General features: G+C 46.5%; 2 protein-coding genes across 3 annotated transcripts in view; one reads left to right on the top strand and one right to left on the bottom strand.

Annotated features, from left to right (window-relative positions):
* Positions 1–8,163, top strand: part of NRDE2 (NRDE-2, necessary for RNA interference, domain containing) — a 39,512-nt gene extending 31,349 nt beyond the window's left edge. Inside the window, exons 10-15 of the mRNA XM_019642291.1 lie at positions 5–163; positions 2,211–2,597; positions 3,379–4,289; positions 4,945–5,083; positions 7,173–7,244; positions 7,794–8,163. Coding sequence (XP_019497836.1) covers positions 5–163; positions 2,211–2,597; positions 3,379–4,289; positions 4,945–5,083; positions 7,173–7,244; positions 7,794–7,919 — 1,794 coding nt within the window. The 3' untranslated portion in view covers positions 7,920–8,163. The remainder of the gene's footprint in view (positions 1–4; positions 164–2,210; positions 2,598–3,378; positions 4,290–4,944; positions 5,084–7,172; positions 7,245–7,793) is intronic.
* A 1,302-nt stretch (positions 8,164–9,465) lies between these two features.
* PSMC1 (proteasome 26S subunit, ATPase 1) lies at positions 9,466–22,094 on the bottom strand. 2 transcript variants are annotated; one of them, XM_019642336.1, is made up of 11 exons: positions 22,038–22,094; positions 19,186–19,239; positions 17,187–17,283; positions 15,033–15,157; positions 14,644–14,829; positions 14,363–14,491; positions 13,385–13,481; positions 12,180–12,369; positions 11,533–11,684; positions 10,734–10,888; positions 9,466–9,789 (listed from the first exon to the last, which is right to left on the bottom strand). In XM_019642336.1, the coding sequence occupies exons 1-11, from the start codon at positions 22,038–22,040 to the stop codon at positions 9,655–9,657; spliced, it is 1,323 nt and encodes a 440-aa protein (XP_019497881.1). In that variant the 5' UTR covers positions 22,041–22,094; the 3' UTR covers positions 9,466–9,654. The 2 variants fall into 2 exon arrangements, with proteins under 2 accessions (XP_019497881.1, XP_019497882.1); XM_019642337.1 differs by lacking the exon at positions 22,038–22,094 and adding an exon at positions 21,966–22,034.
* Between the last annotated feature and the right edge of the window lie 5,833 nt (positions 22,095–27,927).

The following is a 27,927-nucleotide window of genomic DNA, read 5'->3' as shown; positions in this document are numbered from 1 at the left end:
TGACCCAGAAGACGATGACCAGGAAATCAGAGATAAGACGCTGCCCAGGTGGCAGGTCTGGCTTGCTGCGGAGCAGTCCCGGGACCAGAGGCACTGGCGGCCGTGGCGCCCGGATAAGTCCAAGAAGCAAACGGAGGAAGACTGTGAGGACCCGGAGAGGCAGGCAAGTACCCCAGCCCAGAAGGGACGCCAGCTGCAGGCTGTTTGCCTCCTCCGCATCCCCACTGGGTTTGGGGGAGTCAAAAGAAGGCTGCTGGGCGCTCCGCACTGGTCCGGCTTAGGAGATGCCAGCCTGCTAATTCCCTCTTACCGAAAACCAGCGCAGGATTCTGTTGGCTGCTGGTGATGTGGACCGTTGACCAGACAGTTCCTGTCCTCAGATAGGAGGGTCGGCTCTCTGGGTCACCCCTCTGGAGATCGTCATCCAGGTTATTCAGTTACTTTTTCACGTGGAAGTTAGAGGGTCAGGGTTTAAAAATGCAGAATTACTGTGCTAGATTCTTGAATCGTGTCCACAATCCCCATCCTACTCTTACATCCTCAGAAATGGAGCAGATAGAAATGGCTCCAGAAGACGCAGGACTGGATGTTGAGGCCATACGGGACAGTCTTGCTGGGGAAGGAACTGGCATTTGTAACCCGTGCACCGGGCACCCGCTTACACGAGTTACCTTATTCACTGTTACTACATGATCTGGTACACGCTACTGTGTGTCTGGTGGCCAGCAGCTCAGGAAGTTTTACATTAAAATAAAGAGATTCTATTTTGATACCTGGAATTGATCCAGTTTCACTAGCTAGCCAACTATGTTGCTTGACATGTGACATGTGACAGGTACAGACGGGTTTTGATAGGAGTGAGGCTTGCGAGCTTTGACGTGGTTGGTTGTCTGTGACCCTCCTTACAGGTTACGTGCCTTCAGGATGGGGGTTTTTGTCTGTTTTCTTCACTGCCTGGACCATGCTTATCCTTGACATAAGATCAGTTAATATTCCTGGATGTTGAATGAATATTTGTTTGATGCCAGAGCTTCCGTTCTAGGCAGAGTGATCAGCATGAATGAAGGCCTGAGTATCTGGAATGTTTGAGTGGTGTAGCCAGACAGGAATTCGGGCAGGAGACTGAGGAACAGGGGAAGAGGTGAACTCTGGGGCAGGAAGGAGGGGCCAACTTCCAGGGACATCTCCGCTCACTGGGATGCTCCGTGAGGGCGCTGTCATGAGGTCAGTCTGCTGTCGCGAGGTCAGCAACCTCTTTCCTGGCTGAAGCTGAATGTTTAGGGAAGAGTGGGGTCCTTCTGTGGTGTTTGAGGGTTTTAAAGTTCACGTCAACCTTCCAGAAGCTAATTCTCAAGGCTCAGAATTTCAGCAGCTTCCTGGAAGCTCATTGCTGAAGCAAGCTACTGCTGTGAGCAGTTTCTTGTCACCTAGCTTTTTCTGTACTCAAAGCCTATAGGAGAAAAGATTTCCGATTAATTGATGGTTTTGATTAGTTGAATCCCAGGTCGTCCCTGTTTGATGAGAGCCACAAAGACCAATCAGATCAGCAAGACCTTGAGGAAAAGGGTAGTTTCCGTGGCCTTACATGTTCAAGTTATTACATGCAATCAGCTACGAGCATTTACAGTTATTATTAGGCTCTGATAATTGCTCTTAACATGGTCCATTGCCCCTGTAGTATCCTTCTTCCCTAGGTGCTATTTGTTTTTGAGCAGATTTTTCATTGCCCAAAGCAATTTTGTACAAAGAAACCACAAACTAGTAAAGTTCTATTCTTCTATCTTGAAATAAAAACATTTTACAATTATAACATATCAAAGTAACTACAAAAGCAATTATGTGTGCTTCCAAAGTGAATATGATTCTGGATTCCATTAGGATGCTTTGAATGTTTTTGGCTTGAGCCTGCTCCCAGTCTCTCAGTCCGCCCTCCTCCTGCGAATCCCCAGGACGTGTGAGAAGGCTAATAGCAGTGCAGGGCTCCCAACAATTATCCTGCAGCTCTCTGGGAGGCTTCTAGCTTTTATGCATCTTGCAGGAAACCTATTAGCTCCCTTCTATCTGTTGAAAATTTAATTTGAATAATATTGAAGCATTCCCTTCTCCTTTGAAAAGAATTGTGGAACAAATTGTGAAGGCATTTTTGTTTGCTTCAGTAAATCAATAAGCTGAGCTCCCAAATAGGTCACTTTATTTTGTCTTTATTCCAGGTGTTGTTTGATGATATTGGACAATCCCTGATCCGACTTTCCAGCCCAGAGCTTCAGTTTCAGCTGATCGCGGCCTTTCTGCAGTTCTTGGGTGTGCCTTCTGAGTTTGGCCCTCCCGCCTCCTGTCTCTATCTGGCCATGGATGAGAACAGCATCTTCGATCATGGACTTTGTGATGAAAAGCCATTGACTTGTCTCAACCTGTCATATTCTGGTGTCAGCTGTGTTGGCCGCACAGACAAGTTGGGCTGCCGGCGCTGGACCAGGGGTCACAACCGAGAGGGCGAGGAGTTCATCCGTAACATCTTCCACCTTGTGATGCCTTCGTTTTCAGGCAAGGAGAAGTCGCAGCTCTGCTTCTCCTGGTTACAATACGAGATGGCCAAGGTAACCCCAGCCGCCTCGTCCCTGTGTGGGGACTTCAGTTTGCGTCCGTGTTTTTAAATGGAACCGCAGGCTCTTGGTGTTCTTCAGGGTACTGGGCCACAGCACCACCTTCTTTGGGGACCCTAAAGGCACCTGGTGTGTGGCTGCCTGGCCCGAGGGGCCTCCGTGAAGAGGAGGAAAGCAGGAGTGAGTTCAGCTCTTAAGTGACTGGAGTGTTTATTATGTTGATTTTTGTATTACCAGATGTCTGTGATTATATGAGCAGTTAGTGGTGAGAACCGAGCTTAAGCTTAAGCAGGGTTAGAGGACTTAGGGCTTATTAAAATATTAGATAAAACAAGCTACTCACCCTGCTCTTTATAGCTATCTGCTGGAAATTCATCTATAATAGGATTGACTCTTCTGCCCTCTGCTGGCCACCAGTTAGTATTGGCTCTTAACACCCCAAATTCTGATACTTTGGTAGCATAACCAAGTTGTATTATTAAAATAGTGTCTGATAAAATTTGGTGGCCACCTTTCTCTGGAGAAGAACGTTTGGAGTACATAAGCCTTGTTTATAGAAGTTTCAGCTGGAAACCCAGATGTGTTCATTTTGGGGCACCAGTGGCTCTGGTAAAATCTGATTGGTTTCCTGGCTCAGAGAGCCTAAGTGTGTACCAGACACGTGCTGAAGGAAGTAAGTGCAGATGCCTTGTGTGGCTTTCTCAAGTGGGCAGTAGAAAGGGATTTCTTTAGAAATCACAGCACTGGGAGTCATTCTTTTCTTTTTAACCTCTAGGTCATTTGGTGTCTGCACACTAAAAACAAGAAGAGGTTAAAGTCACAAGGAAAGAATTGCAAAAAACTAGCCAAGAATCTCCTTAAAGAGCCAGAAAACCGTAACAATTTTTGCCTCTGGAAGCAGTATGCACATCTGGAGTGGTTGCTTGGCAACACAGAGGACGCCAGAAAAGTGTTCGATACAGCGCTCAGTATGGCAGGGAACAAAGATCACGAACTCTGTGAGCTCAGCCTGCTCTATGCTGAACTGGAGGTGGAGCTGTGTCCAGACCTGAGAAGGGCCACCGCAGCCCGAGCTGTTCATGTATTGACCAGACTGACTGAGAACGGCCCCTGTGGGCCCTACACCGAGCCCGTGTTGGCCATTCACATTCTGAAAGCTCGGAAGGCTTATGAACACGCTCTGCAGGACTGTTGGGGTGAGAGCCACATCTCCGATCCAGCTGCCCTTAGCCGCCTGATCAGCTTGGCCAAATGCTTTATGCTCTTCCAGTATTTGACTGTCGGGATCGAGGCTGCTGTGCGCGTATACGAGCAGGTATCTGTGAAACTGAAGGGCCCTGTTTCCCCCGCAGGCCCTGGCCTGGAGGAAGGTGCCAGCCCCCAGAGCCTGGGCGGTGCTCTCGAGGCCGTCACGCTGATGCACACGAGCCTGCTCAGATTCCACACCAGAGTCAGTGTCTGCCCTCTGGCTCCCCTGCGAGAGGCGCTCTCCCAGGCTTTAAAGTTGTACCCGGACAACCACGTTCTGTGGAGGTCATATGTACAGGTTCAGAGTAAGTCCCACGATGCCAGTAAGACCAGAAGATTCTTCGATGCCATCACTAGGGCTACGAAATCCTTGGAGCCTTGGCTGTTTGCAATTGAAGCTGAGAAAATGAGAAAAAGACTGGTGGAAACGGTTCAGAGGTAATGACAGACCATCTCGTTCATGTGTCTGCTGTGTTTACGGAATGCTTGTCTTGTGCTCCCACCCTGCTAGGCCTCAAGAGTCCAGATATGAATATGAGCTGGTGCCTGGCACACATGCTGTGGGTGTTTGGGGTTTTATAGGATAACATATTGAAAGAGGAACAAGACACTTGCAGGTAGCAGCATCTTGCAGGTAGCAGCATCTCACGTAGAGGCTTCTGTGGCTCTCTTCCTCCTAGGCCATGCCTTTTGGGATCCTGCACGGGTGGTGGCTGCCAGGCCTTCAGGTGTCTGTACAGTAGAAGCATCATGCTCTGGAGCTGGACTTGGGACTCAAATCCCAGACCTTCACTTACCAGCCGTGTTACCTTGGACAAGTCACTTCACCTCTCTGTAGGTTCCCGAGAAGCAAGGAGTTGGGATGTGACTGTTAAGCAGACTGAGCTTGGTGTAGAAGCCACAGAACCCAGGGCACTGCCTCCCTAGGGCGTTGGAGGAGCCACATCACATCTGCACTCCGCACGCCCAGCGCCCAGAGACCGGAGGGCCAGCACTGCCTCGGACACGCTCTGACATCTGTTATCACGAACGTGTCCCTTCCTCTGCGATGTTGGGGGCTTGAATCAGAGTTTCACGGGCCTTTGTCTTGCAGGGTAGATGGCAGAGAGGTCCATGCCACAATTCCTGAGACTGGCTTGACACATCGGATCAAAGCCCTGTTTGAAAACGCGATACGGAGCGACAGTGGCAGCCAGTGCCCCTTACTATGGAGGATGTATTTGAATTTTTTGGTAAGAAGATACTTAAAGAGTTTTTGTTTTTATGCAGCATTCTGTGTCTTCCTTCATGAGTGAGAAAGCGCAGGTGTCCAGCAGCCACTGCCCTCAGAGCCAGGCATCAGGAAGGTGCAGGCTGCGGGGCCCGCAGCCTCCCATGTTGGGAGAGAATTATCCACCCGGCTCAGGTCTGGGCAGCTGGCCCGCAGCACGAGGGCTCTCCGTACTCATGTCATGTGTTCACGAGGCCCCATGTGCTGAGTCCTTCGTGTGTGTGAGGCTCATTCCCGGGTTTGGTTCTGGAGACGTTAGCGGAATCGGAGGCTGACTCAGCGCCCGCTCCCAGCAGCTCCGCTCCTTCGTTAGCTGTACCTTCAGTTCTGCGCATGGGCCCAGTGGGTGCGCTGGGACGCTCCCTGTCTGCCTGAGGAGACACGCTTTCACCCAGTCACCAAAATGGGGGGTTAACGGGGTGCCATGGGAGTTGCCCACTGGGTAGATTTCAGCCCTGACAGGGGGATTTTATAAGGACTCCTGGTTTGTGAAGATGAGGATATTTAGAAGGTGAGGAAGGACGTAGAGAGTGGGTAGTGGCTCGCGACCTTTTCTTCCCATTTGAGGTTCTGCTGTAGTGAGACGGGAAAGATATCTATGAGGCCATGTCTTAGAATGTGAAATCCTGAGGGGAAAAAACCAACGGTCACCACCAAGCTTTCACTTGGCGTTGAACCCTGCTGTACCTGGTACAGCTAGGGTGTCTTCTGGTGGCCAATTGATAATCTCAGAGAGCAGCTCTCTTTTGAGGCTGGCCAGCTGAACCTGGACATGCTGGGTTCCAGGATTATCTGTCTCACAGATACAGTGGTTGAGAAAGTACAGTGATACAACCTTTTTCTTCTTCCAAAAACAAGGGCAAAGTCCTAAGTTTCATCAGTATTTTCGGAGAGGACGTGGAAGTGTTTTGGTGTGCGAAGAAAGGACAGCTCACACTGGCTCCTGGGCTGTCAATTCAGAGGTCTGGCCTCAGGGGAGACAGGAGGCCCCCGGCCATGACACTGGCCTGAGTGGCAGGCACTTGGGGGACGTGGGGAAAGCCTGAGGCTTGTCTGAAACAAGGTTATTGCGTGCCGGTTACAGCCCAAAGTGACAGTCTTGGTGACTGTGGGCGTTAACTTGAAAAAATGGAAAAGGAAGTGAGGCTGACCTTGGTGGGTGGCGCTCCGGAGCCATGGATTGGCGCCTCTGCCGCCATTGCCAGGGTTCCTGGTTGGCCAACAGCTCTCACTGGTCCCATGCTGGATGCCGAGCACCAGCCATCTGGTGGAGACCTGGCATCCACAAGAAGGTTCTCCTGTGGCAACGGGAAGTCTGGAGAAGGTGGGTGGGTGGGAAGCCCAGGAACAGACTTCAGCTCCGTGAGCTCGGCTTGTGCTAACAGCTGCGGACACCAGGCAGCCTGGGGAGCTGCCCGGGTGGGTGGGCTGCGAGTGCCTGAAGGGGCCACCAAGTGCCCCATCCCTTCCTGAGACTTGGGAGAGGCCCCAGTGGGCACCAGCTTCCACAGCAGGCGTGGGAAGAGCACATGTCTGAGTTGAGACTAAGGATTTTATACCTAGAGAGAAAACCTGCTGAGTATCGCTGCACACTCTCAGACTGAGTCCTGACCGAAAGTGTACTTTCAGTGTTACAGATTCCGGAGTCCTGGTTCTCTCATTTCTCTAAGATAGTTCTCAGGAAATGGCAAGTGTTGAAGTATTTTGTTCTTTATAAAGTCATCATCCTTATCGCACACGTGACCTTGGCCCAGGCACTGTTAGTAGTGGAAGGCGGGAGGGCCCATGGGAGAGGAGGACATCAGACCAGCCCGAAGCGGCAGAGGTGCACACTCTGGCCCGTTGGTGGAGGGAACCAGCCCACACAGCAGTGGCCCCGACAGCGTCCCGTTGTACTTAGACACCCAGTAGCCATGGTGACAGTGCCAGGCTGTCCCCACAGGCTGACTGTAGCCGAGGAGCCACCGTGTGGGTCAGTACAGGGGTGGTTTCTATAGCCTTAGCCTCGTTTCAATTAATGACGTTTGTTTTTTTTCCCCTCCTCACCTGAGGTTTCCTTAGGAAATAAAGAAAGAAGCAAAGGGGTGTTCTACAAAGCACTGCAGAACTGTCCTTGGGCAAAGGTAAGCTCTAAAGGCCATGGCACCTTCAGATTTCCCAGGACCTTGCGGCCAAGTGTCAGCCCAGCCAGTGTCTGGCTGGCCTGTAGCCATGTCATCGGGGACAGGGCACATCCCAGGCCTTTTCCTTAGTGAAGCTGTCCCCCGTGGAGCCTGACCTGTGGGCATTTGTTTCCTTTACCTGCACTGGAGCTGGTGTTTCCTGGCAGTGTTGCTGCTGGCAGCTGATTGCCCAACATTTGCCCAGAGTTCAGCCCAGATGCTGAATGGCCGGATCTATGTCCTAAGTCTGCCTTGCAGAGCCCAGGTCAGATGTTCAGAAATGAAATCAATGGCGACTGCAGTTTCTGCCAGCAACTTCTGATCCCACTTTGGAAAGAGGCGGCCTCAAGTGGAGGTCACTGACTTCCGCTCTACCTTTGAGTTCAGTCCTTCCTGAAGCGTGTGGAGTTAGGACAGCAGAGGGGAGTGCGGGCTGTGGAGGGGCAGCAGGAGAGCGGGCGCTGGGACCAGGAGTGGCTGGCTGACTGGGGCGTGGCCCCCCTGCACTAGGTGTTGTACATGGACGCCGTGGAGTACTTCCCCGATGAGATGCAGGAGGTCCTGGACCTGATGACCGAGAAGGAACTCCGAGTGCGCCTGCCCCTGGAGGAGCTGGAGCTTCTGCTGGAGGACTAGGGACCGAGGCTGTCGCCTGCCCTGTGGGAGCCAGGATGAGCAAGAGACAGGTGACACGTGCGTGTGAGCGTGTGTTAGCAGACTCTTGCTTTTCAAGTTTCTTTCTAGATAGTGTGTGTCTGGGTTATCACTCTCTCACCTCCTGCATTTTTTGGATGTGCAAATGACACAAAAGCTATCATTTTACATATTATATATGTGACTGTGTATATATGTACATAAACAAGAATCAGGCCAAGTATAACTGAACCTATTGTGGTTGGTGTGTTCTGCTCTCCCTCTGCCTACCCAGCGCCAGCCCCACCCCACTGTGGTGAATGTACCCACCCTGAGGCATCCTTGGTGGTCCTGCGAGTCTTTTGGGTTTTGCAGATATGAAAGGTCTGGTTACTCAATACCAGGAGTTCCTCCCCTGGGCTGGTTAGTAGGGGAGCAGATTTTGCTCTTCCAACCAGAACAGTGGGGAGTCATTTAAAACTTGGTGTCCTGTCCTGTATCAGCTGCATTTAGTTTCTTGTTATTCCCTAAGCCTTAGTCTGTGATGCCCGTCTGTGGACCAGCAGCATCACCTATGAGCTTGTTAGAAATGCACTCAGGCCCCACCCTGCAGAATCAAAATCTGCACTCAGACAGGCCCCTTGGGGGCTTGTGTGCACGTGAGTGTGGAGAGCACTGCCTGAAGACACAAGGTCTGTCACGGGAGCCCGCCAGCGACCCCCGCCCGCTGCTTCCCACCAGAGCCAGCCCTGCCTGAGATGCGCCAGAGGTACGCGTCCACGTGGTGTGCGCATCAGTGCTAAGAGGGGACGGCCCCGACTGCCACGTTCTTGTTTTGATTTCTCAGGGCTGTCCTGCTTCACTCTGGATTTAAAAAATCATGATCTGTAGTCGAAGAAAAATGTCTTTGGCGCCTCATCCAGAGAAGCCAATGTTGTGGAATAGGATTCTGGCTAGAAACTGATGGACACTGGGAAGAGGAGGGAAGGCGACACCACTGGAGCACCCAAGGAAGTGGGCCAGCCAAGTGGACGCCTGCTTCCCACTCACTGGCTTAAGACTAAACTTCAGAAAGGAAAGTGCAAGAAACAGATGGAGAAAAGGGGCGGGGCTCTGGCACATTGTGGGTGCTCTTGAGGAAGATGAAGTTTCTGAACTCAAGAACAAGGACAGGCAGGGCTGGCACGAGATTCTGCATCCCTGACCTTTGGCGATTTCCTTTAGGAAACCTGTCTCAGCAGCACCGATATTCTTTCCTGTCCCCGAGTGCTGAGAACGCACAGCCCCCCAGACCTTCCAGAAGGGAAAGCTGTTTCCTTCTGAAGCCACAGCCAGACGAGCTCCGTGTTTGTTGCTTAAAGAACAAAGATGGCTGCCTGTGGTTAAGATTCATCTTTCCCATCAGCTGCTGCTGCACAACTCTACCGCCAGCCCTGGGGCAACAGACATTGAAGGCTGCACTCATCACCTAGACGCTTCCCTGACTCCCCATCGCCCACTTACTAGGGCTGAGTGGCGGGTGTGGAGGCTCCAGAAACGGACGACCTGCTTGAGAAAGGGCGCGCTTTATTGGGGGGAGAGCACTACACATGGTTTTCAGAAAGGTACACAGTCAGTACACAGGAGGTTTTGGTAATGAAGATCAGGTGGGGCGTGGGTTCCTCTGGGCACCTTCCCCAGCCCATCCCTCTAAGGGCTCGGGCACCCCAGCCATTTCCTTGAAGGCAACTGTGGTTCGCTAGAGATAGAGCCCCTCAGGGGTGCCTTCCTGTTTTTTATAAAGAACATTTTCTTTAGATTTTTTGAAGTCTTCATTTGTTACTTTCATTCTACGTTCTCTCAAGGCCATCAAACCAGCTTCTGTACAGATTGCCTGTGAGAAAGAGAAATACTTATTTTTATTTACTAATTCAGAGCTATTGTAAGACACTCAGGTTAAACACAAATTACTCAAATCTACTTGGGAAAAGATTAGATTTTTAAAAACGTTTTAAGCATTCTAATTATTTTCTCAAAGACTCTGAGGTGGCTTTGACTGGAGTAACTAAAGAAGAGGACTGGCCAGGAATGGAGGTCCTGGGTTCTAGTACTGGCTCAGGTGCGAGCCAGCTGTGTGGCCAGGCAGGTAAGGATGTTTTCACAGCTCCACTTCCGTTAAAGGAAGTAATATTTCTAGGAAATAAATGAAATTATGCTCAGAAATTTAGAGATAACATAGAGTGTACATCCATTTCATTTACTTATAGTCAGAAGAAACCACGTACTCTGGTTATATACTGTAAGTTACAGTACAGTATTCATTCTTATGTATTTATTTTCTCATTACTCACCAAAAGTAAAACAAAGCAAGAACCCATGCACCTGTGATAAAACCACAATGCTGGCCCTGAAGCTTCTATTTGGTTATGGCCATCAGGATGTTTATTTCAAATGGTTCAGCAGGAAAGAGTGCGCACAGAAAGATAAACGGGCAAAATGGTAACACTTGGTAAAGCAAGGTGGTGGGTCTATGGGTGTTTACTGTTGCAACTTTTATGAAGGCTTGAAATTTTTCAAAGTAAAAAAGTGCAAAACTAATTTCAATTAAAAAAAATTCCTTCCCAACTAAGGCACTAATGATGCCAACAATATGCAGTTCAGCCCCATCCCATCCCTACATTTATGCCTGCCGGAAACCCAGGTCTTCCCATAAAAAGCAGGCTGTCCCTGTATTCAGTGCTGCCAGGCCTTGCCCTGAACTCCAGTCATCTGGGAGGAAACATCCTAACTCATATGTATGTGATAAACCAAGAGGTCCAGTCCAGTCCGTGTTCTCACCTTGATGTCAGCACCAGAGAGGTCATCTTTAGCCATGATCAAGTCATCCAGTGTCACGTCATCAGCCAGCGTCATTCTGCTTGTGTGGATCTGAAAGATGCGCTTCTTGGTCTTTTCGTCGGGCAGCGGGAACTCGATCTTCCTGTCGATGCGGCCTGCAGGGAAAAGGTTCTCAGTCCCAGCCCTCTGCAGCCAACCCAGGCTCTGCCTCCTCATCAGGGAGAGGCCTCAGCCCATCTCCTCACAGTGCACTTTCAGTCAGTGTCCTTTGGGAAGGAAGTCCAAATCTTAAAAAAGTGAGCATTCATCTTGGTAGTTTGTAAATGTCTACATTTGAATTCATCCCATTTAAAAGAAATCCTCTCTGCTACTTTCAGAAACAAAGGAACAGTTCCTGAATGGCACGTTTAGTGCAAAATGACAGATCAATCCTGTTAAAAACATTATGAAAGCGAGTAAACAAATGAGCTACTGCTGCTTTTGGTGCTACCTGAATGTAAAAAAATGAACCTGAACTATCAGATGAATTCTTTCTTCAGAAACAAGTTCTTGAGGCTTAAAAGGGAGTACTTGGGAAAGAAAAGATCTTAAGATTGGAATTCAAAGTGCCGAGCTGCACAAATTACATCCCGCTCTTAATTCTTAATTATAACTGAATGGGACATAATTTTGGTAAGTTAAGTTTCAATGCAATGTTTGCCTTTCTATGTTTTTATAATCCCCCCAAAGGACACTTAATTTTTACACAAATACATATAAATGCATTGATACTCCATGATGAAACAAAAGCAAATTTGACCTGGTCTGATAAGTGCTGGATCCAAAGTTTCTATTCGGTTTGTAGCCATGATCACTTTCACATCTCCCCTTGAATCAAATCCATCCAACTGGTTCAACAGTTCCAACATTGTTCGCTGAATTTCTCTCTCACCACCGGAATTTGAGTCATATCTTTGGAAAAGAAACAAGGAATGAAGACCCAGGTGATCTCCTGCTAAAGGGGAATTACAACAAAACACCTCAACATTCTTGTCCAATCCATATGTCACATCCTCAGTTATTCTAGCAAAAAAAAAGCATCAGCATACCCTCCCAATGGCCAAGTTACACATCACATTATTTTCTTTGTAGCAGTTTTCATGCCTGAAGTTACAGCATTTATTCTGTCTCCACATTGGTGTCCCCCAACCTGACCGTGAGTTCCTCGAGGGCAGAGCAGATGCTCAAGGCCCGGTTACTGACTGACCAAGCTCCACACATTCACCACTCCTGGGTACTTGTCACCCGGTACTTGGGAGAGCAGAGCATCCAGAGAGCCATCCATAGTAGGAACTGTGGCAAATCCACATGCAGGCCACACAGGGAGTGCCCAGCGAGCGCTCACTCTCAGAAGAGCTACGTGTTTTTTTCCCCGAAAGGATGCAAAACAGGTGAAAGAAAGTCTACCTTTTTGTCCCAATGGCATCGATTTCATCAATAAACACGATGGATGGTGCGTGTTCTTCAGCAACTCGAAACAGTTCCCGAACGAGTTTGGGCCCGTCGCCCAGGTACTTCTGAATAAGTTCAGAGCCAACCACTCTTAAGAAAGTGGCGGACGTCTGGTTTGCAACTGCTTTGGCTAATAAGGTTTTGCCTATTTTAGATGGAAAAAAGACAAAGGGAAAAAAAATCTCAAGTGCTGTTTTAACTTAAAAACTCTGTCATCACCACCTCAAATGGACATAAAAAACGGGCAATTCCTATGATGAAAAGGCATGCCACCACTCAGACTATCTAACATTCTCTTCTCCCAGTCCTTGCAGTGCAGACAATCCCCTGCACAGACCCTCTTGGGAACGTGGTTTCAAGTCACTCAGTCAAATGACTGCTTTTCCTTTGTAATTTACATAGCAGTGAACTGCTAAGTCCTGGACTGCACAAATTCCTCAGGTCCATTTATTGCCTACTGAGCCAAATACGTCTTATGTGTTTTTATCTTCATGCCATTTACTCATCCGGCATCATATTCAGTACCAATGGGCCAGGAGAATGACCTTCACCTGAACAGCATGGGATAGCTCTTAAGTCAGTGGTTCTGCACAATGGCTCTGATGCTTGACCATACTCCAGATGACTCTCAGAATCTTAAGGGATGGGACCAGGCCTCAGGATTCTTAAAGCTCCTAAGGCGATTCCAATGGATGGCCAAGCTTGAGCCCCTGATGTTATTTATTCTTATACACTATTTTTAACAGACATTACTCTTATAAACACCTGACCGTATTATGTTTTATAGCATTTATATCTAGTATGTTTGTGTACAGAACAGACCTTGGGAATTATAAATGCATTCACACTAAGGAGGCATTTTGGGGAAGAGTGCCCACTGCTGTTTTTTGTTGTAATCCTTACTGTTTTTAACACATTAACTCTGTGCAGTTTTCAAGTCTAAGTTCAGTTTCTTAGTGCATCTATTATACAGATAAATCTACTTTTATGTAATAGGGATTTCCTCAGAGGAGGTGCTTATTCAAAAATCCCGAAATGCTGCTTAGAGCACCTGCTTTAAACTAAGGATCCTCACTCAACAGATAAGTAACTAACTAGCTAATGCTGCTGCTCCGAGATGAGCAGAGTGCCTGCAAAGTGTCAAACACAAGCATACATACCTGTGCCAGGTGGACCATAGAGAATGACCCCCTTAGGAGGCTTTATACCCATCTCCTCATAATATTCAGGATGAGTGAGAGGCAGCTCCACAGATTCCTACAGAAAACATGCAGTAAACATGAAAGCCTTTCTTACTGAAGCCATTATTAGATTCATGAATTAGCATCATGAGTGTATCTCGTTTTCAACAAAAATAAGCTCAAATCTCAGTTACTCTTGTGAGAGGCAATGTGCTTGACTTCCAGTAGCAGCAAGGACATACTGAAGAGACATCGGTCCCAACTGGAGCTCCCAGCACCCATCCCCTTTCCTCACAGCACCCATCCCCTTTCACTTCCCGAAGTCAACTTGGAGCAACGTTTAAGCCCTTTCTCACAAACAGAACTTTAAAAAGCTAAAATTCACCCTTTGCAAATTTAAACTACAGACCGAAGCTGGCAAGATTTTTCTGACTGCTGTTACCACCTGGGCCGTTTCGCAGCTGTCTGAGACGTGAGTCACCAGTGGAGATCTGGGATAACTCTGAATAACTCCCCTACAGATAGAAAACCTGCAAAGGCTGGCCCACAGCCATCCTGAATGCCCACTTGCCCCAGCCTCGGATCAGGGCAGGGGCTGGGATTGTTCTAGACGCCACCACTGTGTTAAGTGTGCCACTCACCCGACCCCATACACCACCGGCACTTTCCAGATAGCCACAGTGAAGTCAACACAATTGGAAACATCATATAGTCACATAGGGAGTTATTAAATATGTAAAAAGTATTAAGTTGCAGCTGCTGCAAGATCATACAATTTATTATCTCTATTACCTAGCTGATTATCAACAAATACAAAACACAACTGGCAAGCTGAGTCAGTTACTGGTCTGATCAAAAATGAAAAAAACAAAACGTGCAAAACAAGTCCAGTACCCTAAATGAGACAGCAGCAAGAAACTCAAAGTTCCAACACCCAGCACTGGCTCTGAGACATACCTTAATTTCCTGGATTTGGTTATCCAGCCCTCCAATGTCAGCATAGGTCTCCTGTGGGGCCTTTTCCACCTTCATCACTGTGACCAAGGGGTCCGTGTCATCCATCAGCACCCCTATCACGGCATGCACCTAACATGGGATATTAAGCTTTAACACGGGAATGTGGGGGTCACACAGTCGTTTACAACAAAGCAGTACGGATCACTTGTGGAAGATCTACTTCACAGGATGGTGGGCAGACATGAGAGGGGGGAGGCAGCTTTCCTGGAGACTCGACTCACTTTGTGGTTGAGGAGGACCGAGCAGCCTGGCTCCAGCAGATCCTTGTCTACAAATGAGAGAATGCTGACGTAATGTTCTGAGCCCACAGATGTAGACACAATGGCGTGATTGTCATCAATGATCTCTTCCAAGGTTCCCACCGACATTGGGGTCCCCCTAAGGTCATCCACTTTTGATCTTTCCTCCTGTGTAAGGATGCCGAAAAGGAAAAGCAGATTAGACCTACAAAGCAGACGATGCTGACAGTTCACTAGATTTACAGAGCAGCTGATGCTTTTAAGAGACCGCTAATAATTTATAAAAGCCTGAAAGGTTCAACTACTTGAATTTCAGGTTTAAGTACAATTCAATGTGTAAAAATAAAACTTACAGTAATTCTTCAATTTACCTCTTGCTTTTCTTCTAAAGGCTTCATTTGTTCCTGATTTCTAATGAATTCTTCCTCCATAAGAAGATAGTCTTTAATTCTCTCTAATTTCAATAATTTTAACCGGCACTGAGTGTGAGGTGTCACTGTAATTAAAAAAAAAAAAGTTTTATTATACTTGAAGCTTGAAGTTAGCAATTAATGCAGTTTATTCTTAAGGGGAAAAAAGTTAAGATTTAAAATAGCTAATTTCAGTTGGACAGACTCTGAAAACTTAAAAGTTTGGTGACTCTAGGGCTGGCCGAGTGGCATGTTGGTTAAGAGCTGGCTTGGGATGCCAGCTCTGAGCAGCAGAGCCCCGGTTCGGATCCCACATATGAGGGCCAGTGACGCTGCACTCTCTACAGCTAAGATGGTGAACGGCAGCTCGACCTGGAGCTGGGCTGCCATGAGTCGCAGGCGACGGCGTAGGCTGCAGCCCCTGCTGCAGTGGGCTGCCATGAGCTACTGTGAGAGGCCGGCAGCCAGCGTGAGCTGCCAAGAGCCGCCGTGAGTGGCCGTCCAAAGGCCGGCAGTCGATCTGCCTCACCCAGGAAGAGCGCAATGATGGTGCCAACATGGGCCAGTGAAGCAACGTCCTCCACAACTAGATTGAAGAACAAAAGCACAGCAACTTGTCTGTTCCCCTTCCCTGATTCCCCAATGCTGTTCTCCTCCCCCAATTCCCCAATAAAATCTTTAAAAAAAAAAAAAAAGTTTGGTTACCCTAAGTAAGCAGGCCCCTAAATAGCAAAGGGAAGGTGAGTTAGGCAGGTTTAAGCAAGAATGTAAGAATGGGAATAAGGTCTGTGACCAAACAGCTAATATATGTGAAATATGCTAACTGAACTGCCTATATATCTATAAAGAATAAAAAAAAATCATAGACCTAAAGGATAGTCTGCTTTGGCTTATTACTCCCAATGGTGCTATCACATGCTGTTCACTTACCTTGTTGCACACTAGCTGTAACACACCCTCCATTTATAGGAGTATTGTGAAATAGTAGGGATATTAACTTAACGTGCAAACATTTTTTACATACTCTTGTGTTGTTTCTTTTGGTTTGACTTCTCATGCTATTTTAACATTTATGTACATAAACCTGTCAATCTTTTCGTTTGTGGTTTCTGGGTTTTGTGACTTCTTCAAGAGGCCTCTCCTTCCCTAAGATTAATCAATTTATTCCTGAATTTTCATTTACTTATTTTTATGAGTATAATCTGGCAAAAAGCAAGGGGACTAATTTAATTTTCTTTCAATAGCGAATAAAAGATGCCAGCCATTTATATTAAATAACCCCGTCGTCTTCCCTCTAAAATGTCACCTTTGCCATATATTAATTATCCCTATAAATTGACTGTTTTCAGACTTTCTGTGCTGTTCTGGAGACCTGATTGATGATCTGTTCTTTATCAATACCATATTGATTCATTACAGATTAATGGCCATGTTTTTTTACTGACTGACTCCATTCTTAACCAAACAATATTTTTAAAATTATTTCATTTAAGCAGGAAGGGACTTGTTTAGATAGCGGTGGGGGAGGTATTTGAGCTGAAGGGATGAGAAGCAGGCGGCCATGGGAAGGACTGGGGAAGAACATCTGGAAGCAGAGGGCATGGCCTCGACATGCAGAAGCGTCAAAGAGCACAAGGCAGGGCGGCGTGACCGTCCAGCAAGCGGGTGGTGAGGTTAAGGCTGGATATGAGCTGGGTCAGGTCACCTGGTCTGAGTTTTATTCTACGTTCAATAGGAAGCCACTGACAAATTTTATGTTCAGGCACCACATGATGTGACTTCCGACGCGATGGCATTCCATTTCTTCATGAAATAAGCGTGTTTCTGAGTTACTCCAGCTCAGCCTGAATTTTCTAATCTCAAACTGTACTTTTAATACACTAGAGCTGGTTAATGGAAATTCATGGAGTTTCTTAAAATGAGACAGTTGAATACTGTTAAAACCAAAATATAACCCTTGTTCTAATCTAGAGGAATGCCGCACACGAGAATTAGAATAATCACAGAACTAGAGCTTCAACCATGCCCCTATTTCCGGTCTCCACTGTCCCATCTCTAAGCTACATACACAGAGTCAATAATCGGAAAGACAGCAAGGAAGAACCATGTCATTACCCAGTGGCAGTTTGCTGGCAGCATCTGGTCCCTTTGTTTTCTTCTTCTTTTTCCCCACTCTAGTTGGTACGGGAGGTTCATACTTCTTTTTCTTGTCCTGAGTGTTCACAACAGCAAGGAAAAAAAAAATCACACAGTAGTCATATTAAAACAAATATATTCCTTAGGACCATTACCTATTTCTGGGTGATACGATTTTCCTTTTAGGATGCTATTAAAAACTGTCCTTAAAAGCTAAAACCATTCCCCCTTGAGATCAGGAACAAGACATGGTTGCCCACTTTCTCCCCTTTTATTCAACATAGTTTTGGAAATTCTAGCCACAGCAATCAGACAAGAAAAAGAAATAAAAGGCATCCAAATTGGTAAGGAGGAAGTAAAACTGTCATATGCAGATGACATGATACTATATATAGACAACCCCAAAGACTCCACCAAAAAACTATTAGAACTGATAAATGAATTTAGTAAAGTAGCAGGATACAAAATTAATATTCAGAAATCAGCTGCATTTGTTTACACCAATAATAAACTATCAGAAGGAGAAATTAAGAAAACAGTCCCATTTACAATTGCTTCAAAAACTACAAAATACTTAGGAATAAATTTAATCAAAGAAATAAAAGACCTGTACTCAAAATATAAGACACTGAAGAGAGAAATTAAAGATACAAATAAATGGAAACACATACCATGCTTGTGGATAGGAAGAATTCATATAGTTAAAATGTCCATACTGCCTAAGGCAATATATAGATTCAATGCAATTCCTATCAAACTACCAAGGTCATTTTTTCACAGAAATAGACCATATAATCCTAAAATTTATATGGAACCATAAAAGACCCCAAATAGCCACGGCAATCTTGAGAAATAAGAACAAAGTGAGAGGTATCACGATACCTGACATCAAATCAGGTACTACAAGGCTATAGTAATCAAAACGGTATGGTACTGGCATAAAAACAGACACATAGATCAATGGAACAGAATAGAGAGCCCAGAAATAAATCTATACCTATATGGTCATTTAATCTATGACAACAGAAGCAAGAATTTACACTGGGGTAAAGACAGTCTTTTCAATAAATGGTCCTGGGAAATCCGGACACATGCAAAACAATGAAGCTGGACCACCACCTTACGCCATGTACAAGAATCAATTCAAAATGGATTAAAGACTTAAATGTAAGATCTGAAACCATAAAACTCCTAGAAGAAAATATAAGAAGTAAATTTGCAGACATTACCCTTAGTAATATTTTTACTGATATATCCCCATGGGCAAGGGAAGTAAGAGAAAAAATAAACATATGGGATTACATCTCAGGATAGTAAACACTAAAATTACAAGCAAGTTATTTTAACACTTGTGTAATGTTATTACTTTTACACATTTAAAAATCATTAATTCATGGGCCGGCCACGTGGCTCAGTTGGTTAAGAGCTCTGAGCAACAGGGTCACCGGTTCGATTCCCACATGGGCCAGTGAGCTGCACCTGAGCTGAGCTGCTGCTGAGCTGCCAACAGGTGGCAGGATGGCTCAGCTGGTGAGAGCACGTGCTCCTAACAACAAGGCTGCTGGTTCGACTCCCACATGGGAAGGTGGCTACGCCCACCCGCAACTAATTGAACACAGCACCTTGAGCTAAGCAACGCGACTGGACTTGGAGCTGAGCTAGCTGCGCCCTCCACAACTAAGACTGAAGGACAACTTGGCTGGTCCCCAATTCCCCAACACTGTTCCCCTCCCCTAATTCCCCAATAAAAATCTTAAAAAAACAAAATAATCACTAATTCGTAAATTCCTATTTGACAGGTGAATAATTTTTCTAAAATGTGAAAAGGACACTGCATCTGTATGCCAGGCTGGTTAAATAAACACAGGATCATTTATTTTCCATTTTAAGATTCATGAATCCCCTAAGAACTTCCTAGCTGAGATCTATAACATGTTTCACAATTTACTCACATCACAGACTATCTAGGCTTATTTACCTTGTCATCCTTCTTGCCACCTCCAGGACCATGACCACCACTCTGACTTTGACCCTGAAAAAAAGTCAGAGGTATAAATTCAGAATATGATCCCTTCAAAAGAACAACCCTTTGATTTTCCTGTGATTCTAGGATACTTCCCCTTGTTTCAACATTTCTGAATTTCAAGGTGTATTTGCGCACATTTAGCATGGTAGAATTTCCTTTTTCCTGAAAAGCTGTTAGAGCAATGGTGTGCCTTGTAATTGATTGCATTTTAAATCAAGGACAACTCTATTAAGAAATTGATATAACTAATGTATCATAGTGAGGCTAAGAGTCTAAAACCTACACCCCCCTTAAGGGGGAGGTATAGGGCTTGGCATTCTTTAATATAAAAACTACCTGACAAAGACCACCAAGAGTTTATTTTATGGAATTAGGCCATGAAAGCTAAGTCATTTTACCTATTCAACAATGACTTATCATTCATTTACTCCTTACTAAGATCACACCAAGATCCAGGAGACTTTTAATAGCAACTTACACACACCCGCCCATCCCTAAAGCCAGAGGCTCTTGGGTGGGTCTTTTTCCCCCAACTTGAAAAACTAAATCACCTTAAGGTATCAAGAACCTATGTGTATTAATAAGCTCAGTGGGATTTCTGGTTTTAAAATATCCTTCAGTACAGAACAATACTTAACGCAGAGCAATGTCTCAGAAATGACGGCATTTTAAATGAGTAATAGTGAACTTACTTGATGCAGGGGGCCCTCCCAGGACCCTCAAATCACTTCTATATGAGCACCTCTATATTAATACACTGCCAGCTTCACTATCAAGACAAAACTATCTTATCATGGTTACCTAAAAGAGTTGAAGTCAAATATATTTCCCCACGTGCAGGATTAAAACTTTGTGGTTTATTCTGAAGAAGCTAGTTAAGGGCTCTGAGCAATTTTGGAAAAGTTATACTGCAATAAGCTGTCCAAATTATAGGCCTTTAACAATTACTTATACCTCCTAAGGAAATATGCTGTTGGCTGGGGGAGCTCATGTTTGTGGGGTACTTACTATATGCCCAAGTCTGTGCCGACATTTTCCTTTACTGTCTCATTAATTCCACACACTCCTTCACAGTAGGGTTCATTATTATTCCCACTTTCTAGATGAGGAACGCGAGTGTGTTCTCTCTCTCTCTCTTTCTTAAAATTCTCCTTAAAAACCCTCAACTACTCCCTAGCATTTACAGCGTAACATCCCATCTCTAGCTTGGCATGCCTGACCCTTGCCAAACTGGCTGCAGGTTCATGTACTTCTCAGGTGCACCTCCCAGGTTCATCTGCCTTTCTCATGATCCTGCAAGCCTTGCCCCACCGGAGGACGCTGTTCTGAACGGGCCCCACATGTCTGCGTGTCTGGAGCAGTTTACATGTTTCTCAGTCTCCAATAACGAGTGGACTTACTTGATGCCCCTTACTGAGCCCTTACTATATGCACGCGTTCTCTAATTCGTACGGTCACTGAGATAATGGTAGAGGTACTACCATTACCTCTAACTCCCAGATAAAAAACCAAGGCCCAGAGAAGTAACGCCTACTGTCACGAAGCGTCAGAGATGTACCCAGAAGTCACACTCAGGTCTACTGGACAGCAATGTCTGTGTGTTTCCCTACTGCACGGGTATTGAGTGGACCATAGCAAGGACTAGAAAAGACCGGCACGGTTTGTGTTCTAGCACAGCCACTTCCTGTGACTCGGCTTCCTGCTTGGGAAAGTGAGGGTAATAATAAGTACACCTCAAGGGGCTGTTGTGAGGAATAATGAGAAAATGCTGGAAAAGTGCCTGGCCCATGCTTCTCACGCTTAGAATACTATCCCAAAGTCCTCACAAGGCTAAACACAGTCCCATCTCAGGCCCTCTGCGCGTGCTGTTCCTTCTCTCTGGGCCGGTTCCCAAGGGGGTTTGCATAGGTTATTCTCTCTTACTTTTTTTTTTTTTGTACTGAGCTCTATGCTCAAATCTCGCCTTCTCGGAGGGATCTTTGCTGATGCCCTGCCCTACGTAAAACGGCCACCCTCCCCGTCTATACTTTTCTATAAAACAGTCATATAACAGTGGCCACCCCATCCATCTCTACCCGCCTCCCTGACATATTACCTATTCTTTCTCTTATTTTTTTGTCTTCTTTATCTGGAATGTAAGCTCCATAAAGGTAAGAGACCGTCACTCAAGCTCACTATATACTCTGCCTAGAACAGAGCCCGGTCTCTCCCCCTCCCCCCCCAAAAAAAGGTGCAGGTGCTCAATAAATATTTGCTTAATGAACTCGCGAATAAATGCAGGCTGTTTACTATTACTAATGCACCACTGGACCTTTTCCTCCGAGTTGTTATAAAAGCGTCAGTCGTTAAGGCCGCCTTCCAACGCCCCACTTGGTGCGGTCTTCCCGGACGCGGCTCTCCGCTCCTCAGCTGGAATGCATCCCGCCCTCCCTGCCTCCAGTCACACACCCCTCCACCGGAGCGGCTCATAAACCATTCGTCCCAGTTACGTGAGGAGGCTCCCCTCGAAACTCCCCGCGCCGGTCAGCAGAAGAGCACATCCGGGCAACCTGACCCTCTCTGCTGCCCCAGTGGGGGACCCTTCACGCCGAACCCCAGCCCCAGGTCCCCCGAGCAAGGCCCGCTGGTCGGACCCGGCCCGCGGTGGACCTGAAGACCGTCTACGGGAGTCTCCGTACCCCAAGGAGACCGGGCGAGGGAGCGGGCAGGCCGAGTGCCTCGAGCAGCCGAACCTCGTTTCCTTGTGTCGGGCCGCTCCGACTCCGACGCACCGCGACCACCACCCGAAACCCTTAGTCACTCACCATCTTGATTCTGCTGCGGGAGCCGCCGCTGCCGGAAGTGCACTCGCCACAGCGGTCCGTCAGAAGCGGAAGTTGCTGCTGACGGACGGTACGGGGGCCGATAGGAACCAAATGCCGCACGGATGAAGTCGCGCTCCAAGGGTTCGTGCAGGCGGGTTAGGGCAACGATATCTTACAAAATGTGAACTCTATAAATACTTTACTTTTAAAATGTTTAAATCGCAGTTATTAGACTATTGTAAACAACTTAAAGACAGTGACCTAGACTGTCAAAGAACTAACACAACTGTGAAAATATAAAACATTTGAAACATGCAAAAATCATAACTGGAAAGAATTTGCTTATTGCTCCAAGAACTGGAAGGGCATTTGGAACTGTGAAGTTGACATATACTTTTGCATCAACATTTAAGTTATTATTTGATCTCGAATTAATCTGCTTATCTGAGAGTATTTGTTACCTAAGGTGTTTTTTTTTAAGACTTGTGATGATGCCAAATGTCTTAAAATCCTCATCTTGCATTTAATTGGTAAAGTTTGTCATTTATTACATCCCGCAGGACACTGGAAAACCGGCAAGCATCCCTTTGGCCTTTAGAAATTTCCATAATAGGTACTCAAAATGCTGCAACTTGCTGAACTGGAGAGATGGATATGTTTGATCTTATTTTTGGCTGCTCCAGATTAATTTTGGCATTTTATTAATAGTTGTAAAACACTACAAATACTTCATTAATTAACACACAATAGGTGCAAAACACAGGAAATTACTTCTTTTCATTATCAGTAAAATACTGTAATAGAAAGTGTTTTTAAAAAATTAAAATAAAATAAACTCTTGACACTCCATCTCTGCTAACAAATCTGGCATCTACATGATAGATGAGATGATATGATGAGTTAGGGGCAAAACCACTCTCCGTGAATGCTGAAAGCAATGCCGGATTTGTGTGGAATGTTTAGGCAACCTGTGTGAAACCTGAAGAAGTGTAGGGTTCCTGAGATTAAGAAACATAGGCTAATTATCAAAACGTAAGAAGATGTAAGTTTTGGAGGACATGCATTAAGAGGTGCCTTCTTAATGCACAGCAAATGTGTTCCTCCCTTTTCTCCCTATGGCTGACTTTCTTAATATTCTCCACCCAGCTAACAGCATCTCTGCAACTCTCTAGAGTCTTGCTACTTCCAATCTCCCTAAGTACCAAGTGCCTCCAAACAGTCTTTCTAACCCCCTCCTTGCTTTTTCTTAGCAATTTATTATAAATAGATTTAACTTCCCTGCTCTCCTTAGTTTTAGCTACATTTTATCAGTCTCTTGGATTTTCCTGGCAAAGGGGCATAGGCACTGACCCAGTCATGGAATACCCTTTTGCCTTAGAAAGAAGGGGTGGAGCTGAGAAGAGGAAGAGAGATTATGAAGAGTCACATTAATTACTTTTGTCTGGGTTACATGTGGAAGTCATTATTTTTTTGAAATTTGCCTAGGCTTTGTTTAGAATATCTAGGAATTTGGGCTGGACAAGTGGCACATTGGTTAGGAGTTGGCTTGGGACGCCAGCTCTGAGCAGCAGGGCCCCGGTTCAGATCCCACATGAGGACCAATGATGATGCGCCCTCTACAGCTAAGATGATGAACAACAGCTTGACCTGGAGCTGGGCTGCAGTGAGTCGCCTGCGGCGGTGTAGGCTGCAGTGGGGCTGGCTGGCAGCTGGCGTGAGTTTGCGTGAGTTGCCGTGAGCCGCCATAAGCGGCTGTACAGTGGCCAGCAAGTGGCTGCCTCGCCCGGGAAGAGCGCAATGATAATACCAACATGGGCCAGTGAAGCAACGTCCTCCACAACTAGACTGAAGAACAAAAGGACAGCAACTTGTCTGTTCCCCTTCCCTGATTCCCCAATGCTGTTCCCCTCCCCCAATTCCCCAATAAAATCTTAAAAAAAAAAAAGAATATCTAGGAATTTAAACACAATATCGAATTTCACAATTTTACGTATATGTATATATGTGTATATATGTATATATGTGTATATATACATAAATGTACGAGTTGTATATGTATTTGTACGTATGTTTGTGTTTGAGTATGTGTATGTATTCTCTGTTCTATCTCTGTGTATGTATGTATCTTTTTATGTCTCTCTATGTGTCTGTATATCTACACACATATACACACATTCTACAAGTATCTAAACTGAACTTAGCATCTTCCCTTGGGACCTATTCACCCTCACCTATATTTTATTCTCTCTAATGACACCAGGCAGAGATGTAGGCCAGCAGCCTTCCATCTGCCTCTCTTATCCCCAGCCAGCTCGGTGGTGAAGGCTCATTGCTTTATTTCCAATGTTCCAACATCTCACCTCTCGTTCCATCGCAGCCTAGTTCAGACCTCATTATCCCATCTCACAATTCATTCAGCAACTAATTTCCGAGCACTTACCATGTGCCAGGGACTCCTCCAGGGTCTGAGGATACTGCAGTGAACAAGCAGACAAAAGTTCTTTCCCTAACAGATGTTACAATAAACAAGTAAAATACATAGAATGCCATGTGACGATAAATACTGTGGGGAAAAATTAAACAGGGGAGAAGGATAGGGATCATGCAGTGGTGGTGGTGGGAGCTGGTTTTGACTTTACATAGGGCAGCGGTTCTCAACCTGTGGGTTGCGACCCCTTTGGGGGTCGAATGACCCTTTCACAGGGGTCGCCTAAGACCATCGGAAAACAAAAAGATGTTTACATTACGATTCATAACAGTAGCAAAATTAGTTATAGAGTAGCAACGAAAATAATTTTATGGTTGGGGGGTCACCACAACATGAGGAACTGTATTAAGGGGTCGCGGCATGAGGAAGGTTGAGAACCGCTGACATAGGGTGATACGTGAGCAAAAACCTGAAGGAATGAGAAAGCTATTCAGATATCTGGGAGTGGAAGGCTGGAGGAGAGCTTTCCAGGCAGAGGGAACAGCCAGTGCAAAGGCCCTGAGGTGGGAGCTGTAGGGGATAAAGACTAGAAACACCCCATGTGGTAAGGAGGTCAAAAACAGATTAACTCCCAATGGAGACTCAGGGGTTAGAGTCAAAGCAATATAACCCCGCAGTGAAGAGATCAGCAGATTTTGGCATCCGGAACACCTGGATCTGAATCGGGACTTCATCACTTCCTAGCTGTATTGGTTTTCTATTGATGCTGTAAGAAATTACCACAAATTAAGTGTGTTCCTGTCTGGAGGGTCCATTTCCTTGCCTTTTCTAGCTTCTAGAGGCCACCTGTATCGCTTCTTAGCCCCCTTCTTCTATCATCAAAGCCAGCAACAATGCATCTCCTTGACTCCGCTTCCAATATCACATCTCTTTCTTTGATCCCCTTCTGACCCCATCTTCAGCTTTTAAAGACCTTGGCAGTTCCATTAGACCCACCCACACAATCCAGGATAACCTCCCTATCAATTGATTAGCATCCACAGTTCCAACTGCAACCGTAGGTCCCCATTACCCTGTAACCTAACATATTCACAGGTTCCAAACATTAGGCCATGGACAATTTGGTGGGGGTCATTATTCGAACAAACACACTAGTATTCAAATGTGGGCATGTCACCTCCTTCTCTGTGCCTCAGTTTCCTCCTATGTTCAAGAGAATAATAATAATAATACCTCAGATTCGTTCCTTGTCCTCCTCAGGTCACCGTGTCAGCCGGGTTAGGTCAACAATCAGCTCTGGTGGGAGAATGGAGGGCAGGAAATAGAAAAAGCAGGCACATTTCCCCCTCCCTCTTGATCTCTGGTGCCTGGGGCAGCAGCTGCATGTCTGCTATGGCTCTAGAGCTCACCAGTCAGGACCAGTGTGGATCCGGCTTCCACAGAGTGACAGGCCCCTGGGCTCAATGCTCCCTTTGTCCCTCCACCCGAGTGGTGACAGTGACTTCTTGCTGTTGCTAATCTCCAAGCTGCCTCCTGTTCTGCACTGGCTTCTCATCACCTGCTCTAAGTCTCTGGTGCAAATGCTCAGAGTGGCTTCTGATGTCCCCGCTGGGCCCTGGCTGATACAGCTTCCCCGGAGATGCAGGACTCCAATCCCAGGAGCACAGCCCTCAGCGCGGGGAGCTACTTCAGAGCTTTCCTGCTGGGCACATATTCAGAGCTCCTCAAGTATTTGTCGAATTGATTCGGTGGCCCAAATCATTCAGTTATGTTTAGTAAAACAACATAGGACCTAGTTTGGGGACGGGTACACCTTGGGGTTAAAAAGCCACAGTCCATCTGTGAAGGAATGTCTCTGAGCCAGGTCACCAAGCATGAGGGCAGGTCTTGAGCTCCAAGACAAGTCTCAACTGTGTGACCTTGGGAAGGTCATGAAGACCATCTCAGCCTCCATTTTCTCATCTGTATAAATGGGATAATACGCACCTCACAAGTCAAAGACACCAAGAGAAGAGAACAATACGTTATTTTCAGATTCTCAATGGATTTTTGCCAAAAGTAGACGGAATGGAGGCTGAGGTATGTGGCTAGAGGTCCTGTAGTATAGGCTGAGTTCTTCCTGCTCAGCAGCCCCTCTCCAACCTCAGGGTGCATCAGAACCAGCCAGCCCCACCCCCCGCCCATCTCAGCCCTCCCTCTCCCCCCTCCCGCCCCAGCTAAAAGGCAGACTCTGGGCCAGGTCCCAGAAACCATGGTTCTGTAGGCTTCGGGCAGGGCCCAGGCACCTGCGTTTTAAACCAACCCCCCAGATGATTCAGACAGGGGTGGTCCAGGGCAGTGGTCTGCAAAGCAGGGCATGCACGCCTCAGCAGCCTGAGGGTCCATTAGCATGTCAGGAGAAACCATCAGAATGTCTCTTCACAGGATGCTAATTTTTTTATTAAAAAAAAAAAAAAGAGTGGCCGGCCAAGTGGCGCGTTGGTTAAGAGCTGGCTTGGGACACCAGAGAGCCCTGGTTCAGATCCCACATATCAGGGCCAGTGACACTACCCTCTACAGCTAAGATACTGAACCACAGCTTGACCTGGAGCTGGGCTGCCTTGAGTCGCCAGCGATGGCAGGTGAGTTGCCATGGGCTACCGTGTGTGGCCAGCAGCCAGCGTGAGCAGCCAGCAGCCAGCAGCCAGCATGAACGGCCAGCAGCCGCCGTGAGTGGCCATCCAGAAGCCGGCGACTGATCTGCCTTGCCCGGGAAGAGTGCAATGATGGTGCCAACGTGGGGCCAGTGAAGCAACGTCCTTCACAACTAGACTGAAGCACAAAAGGACAGCAACTTGTCTGTTCCCCTTCCCCCAACTCCCCAGCGCTGTTCCCATCCCCCAATTCCCCCATTTTTTTTAAAAAGAGCAATTAAATAGGCAATCAGCACAGCAGTCAGAGCGTTCCCCTTCCTCCACTCCCCCTCCCCAGTCTTCTTTCTGGCCTTGCACTAAAAAGCTGTGTGGCCTCAGTAAGCTATTTAGCCCCTTCATGCCTCTATCATCCGTGAAACAGGGGCCTTAATTGTTCCTCCGTCACAGCATCCTTGTTTGAGGATTAAAGTGCCTAGAACAGTGTCTGGCATGTTCGGTTGTCGGAAAAGTCATGACGTATTTTTTCTGTTTTTCGTTGCAAAAATGTGTCATGACTTTTCCAACAACCCAATAGAATAATTACCCTAAGCAGGAGCTATGATTACTAGTAGGATTATTTTTATTTATTTATTATTATTTTTAGTATTATTATTATTTTTTAAAGATTTTTATTGGGGAATTGGGGGGGATGGGAACAGTGCTGCGGAATTGGGGGGATGGGAACAGTGCTGAGGAATTGGGGGAAGGGGAACAGACAAGTTGCTGTCGTTTTGTTCTTCAGTCTAGTTGTGGAGGACGTTGCTTCACTGGCCCAAGTTGGCACCATCAT

This window comes from Hipposideros armiger, unplaced genomic scaffold, assembly GCF_001890085.2.
Source record: "Hipposideros armiger isolate ML-2016 unplaced genomic scaffold, ASM189008v1 scaffold_67, whole genome shotgun sequence".
Lineage (NCBI taxonomy): Eukaryota > Metazoa > Chordata > Mammalia > Chiroptera > Hipposideridae > Hipposideros > Hipposideros armiger.
The sequence above is the reverse complement of the archived record's forward strand: the minus strand, read 5'-3'. Positions and strand labels throughout refer to the sequence as shown.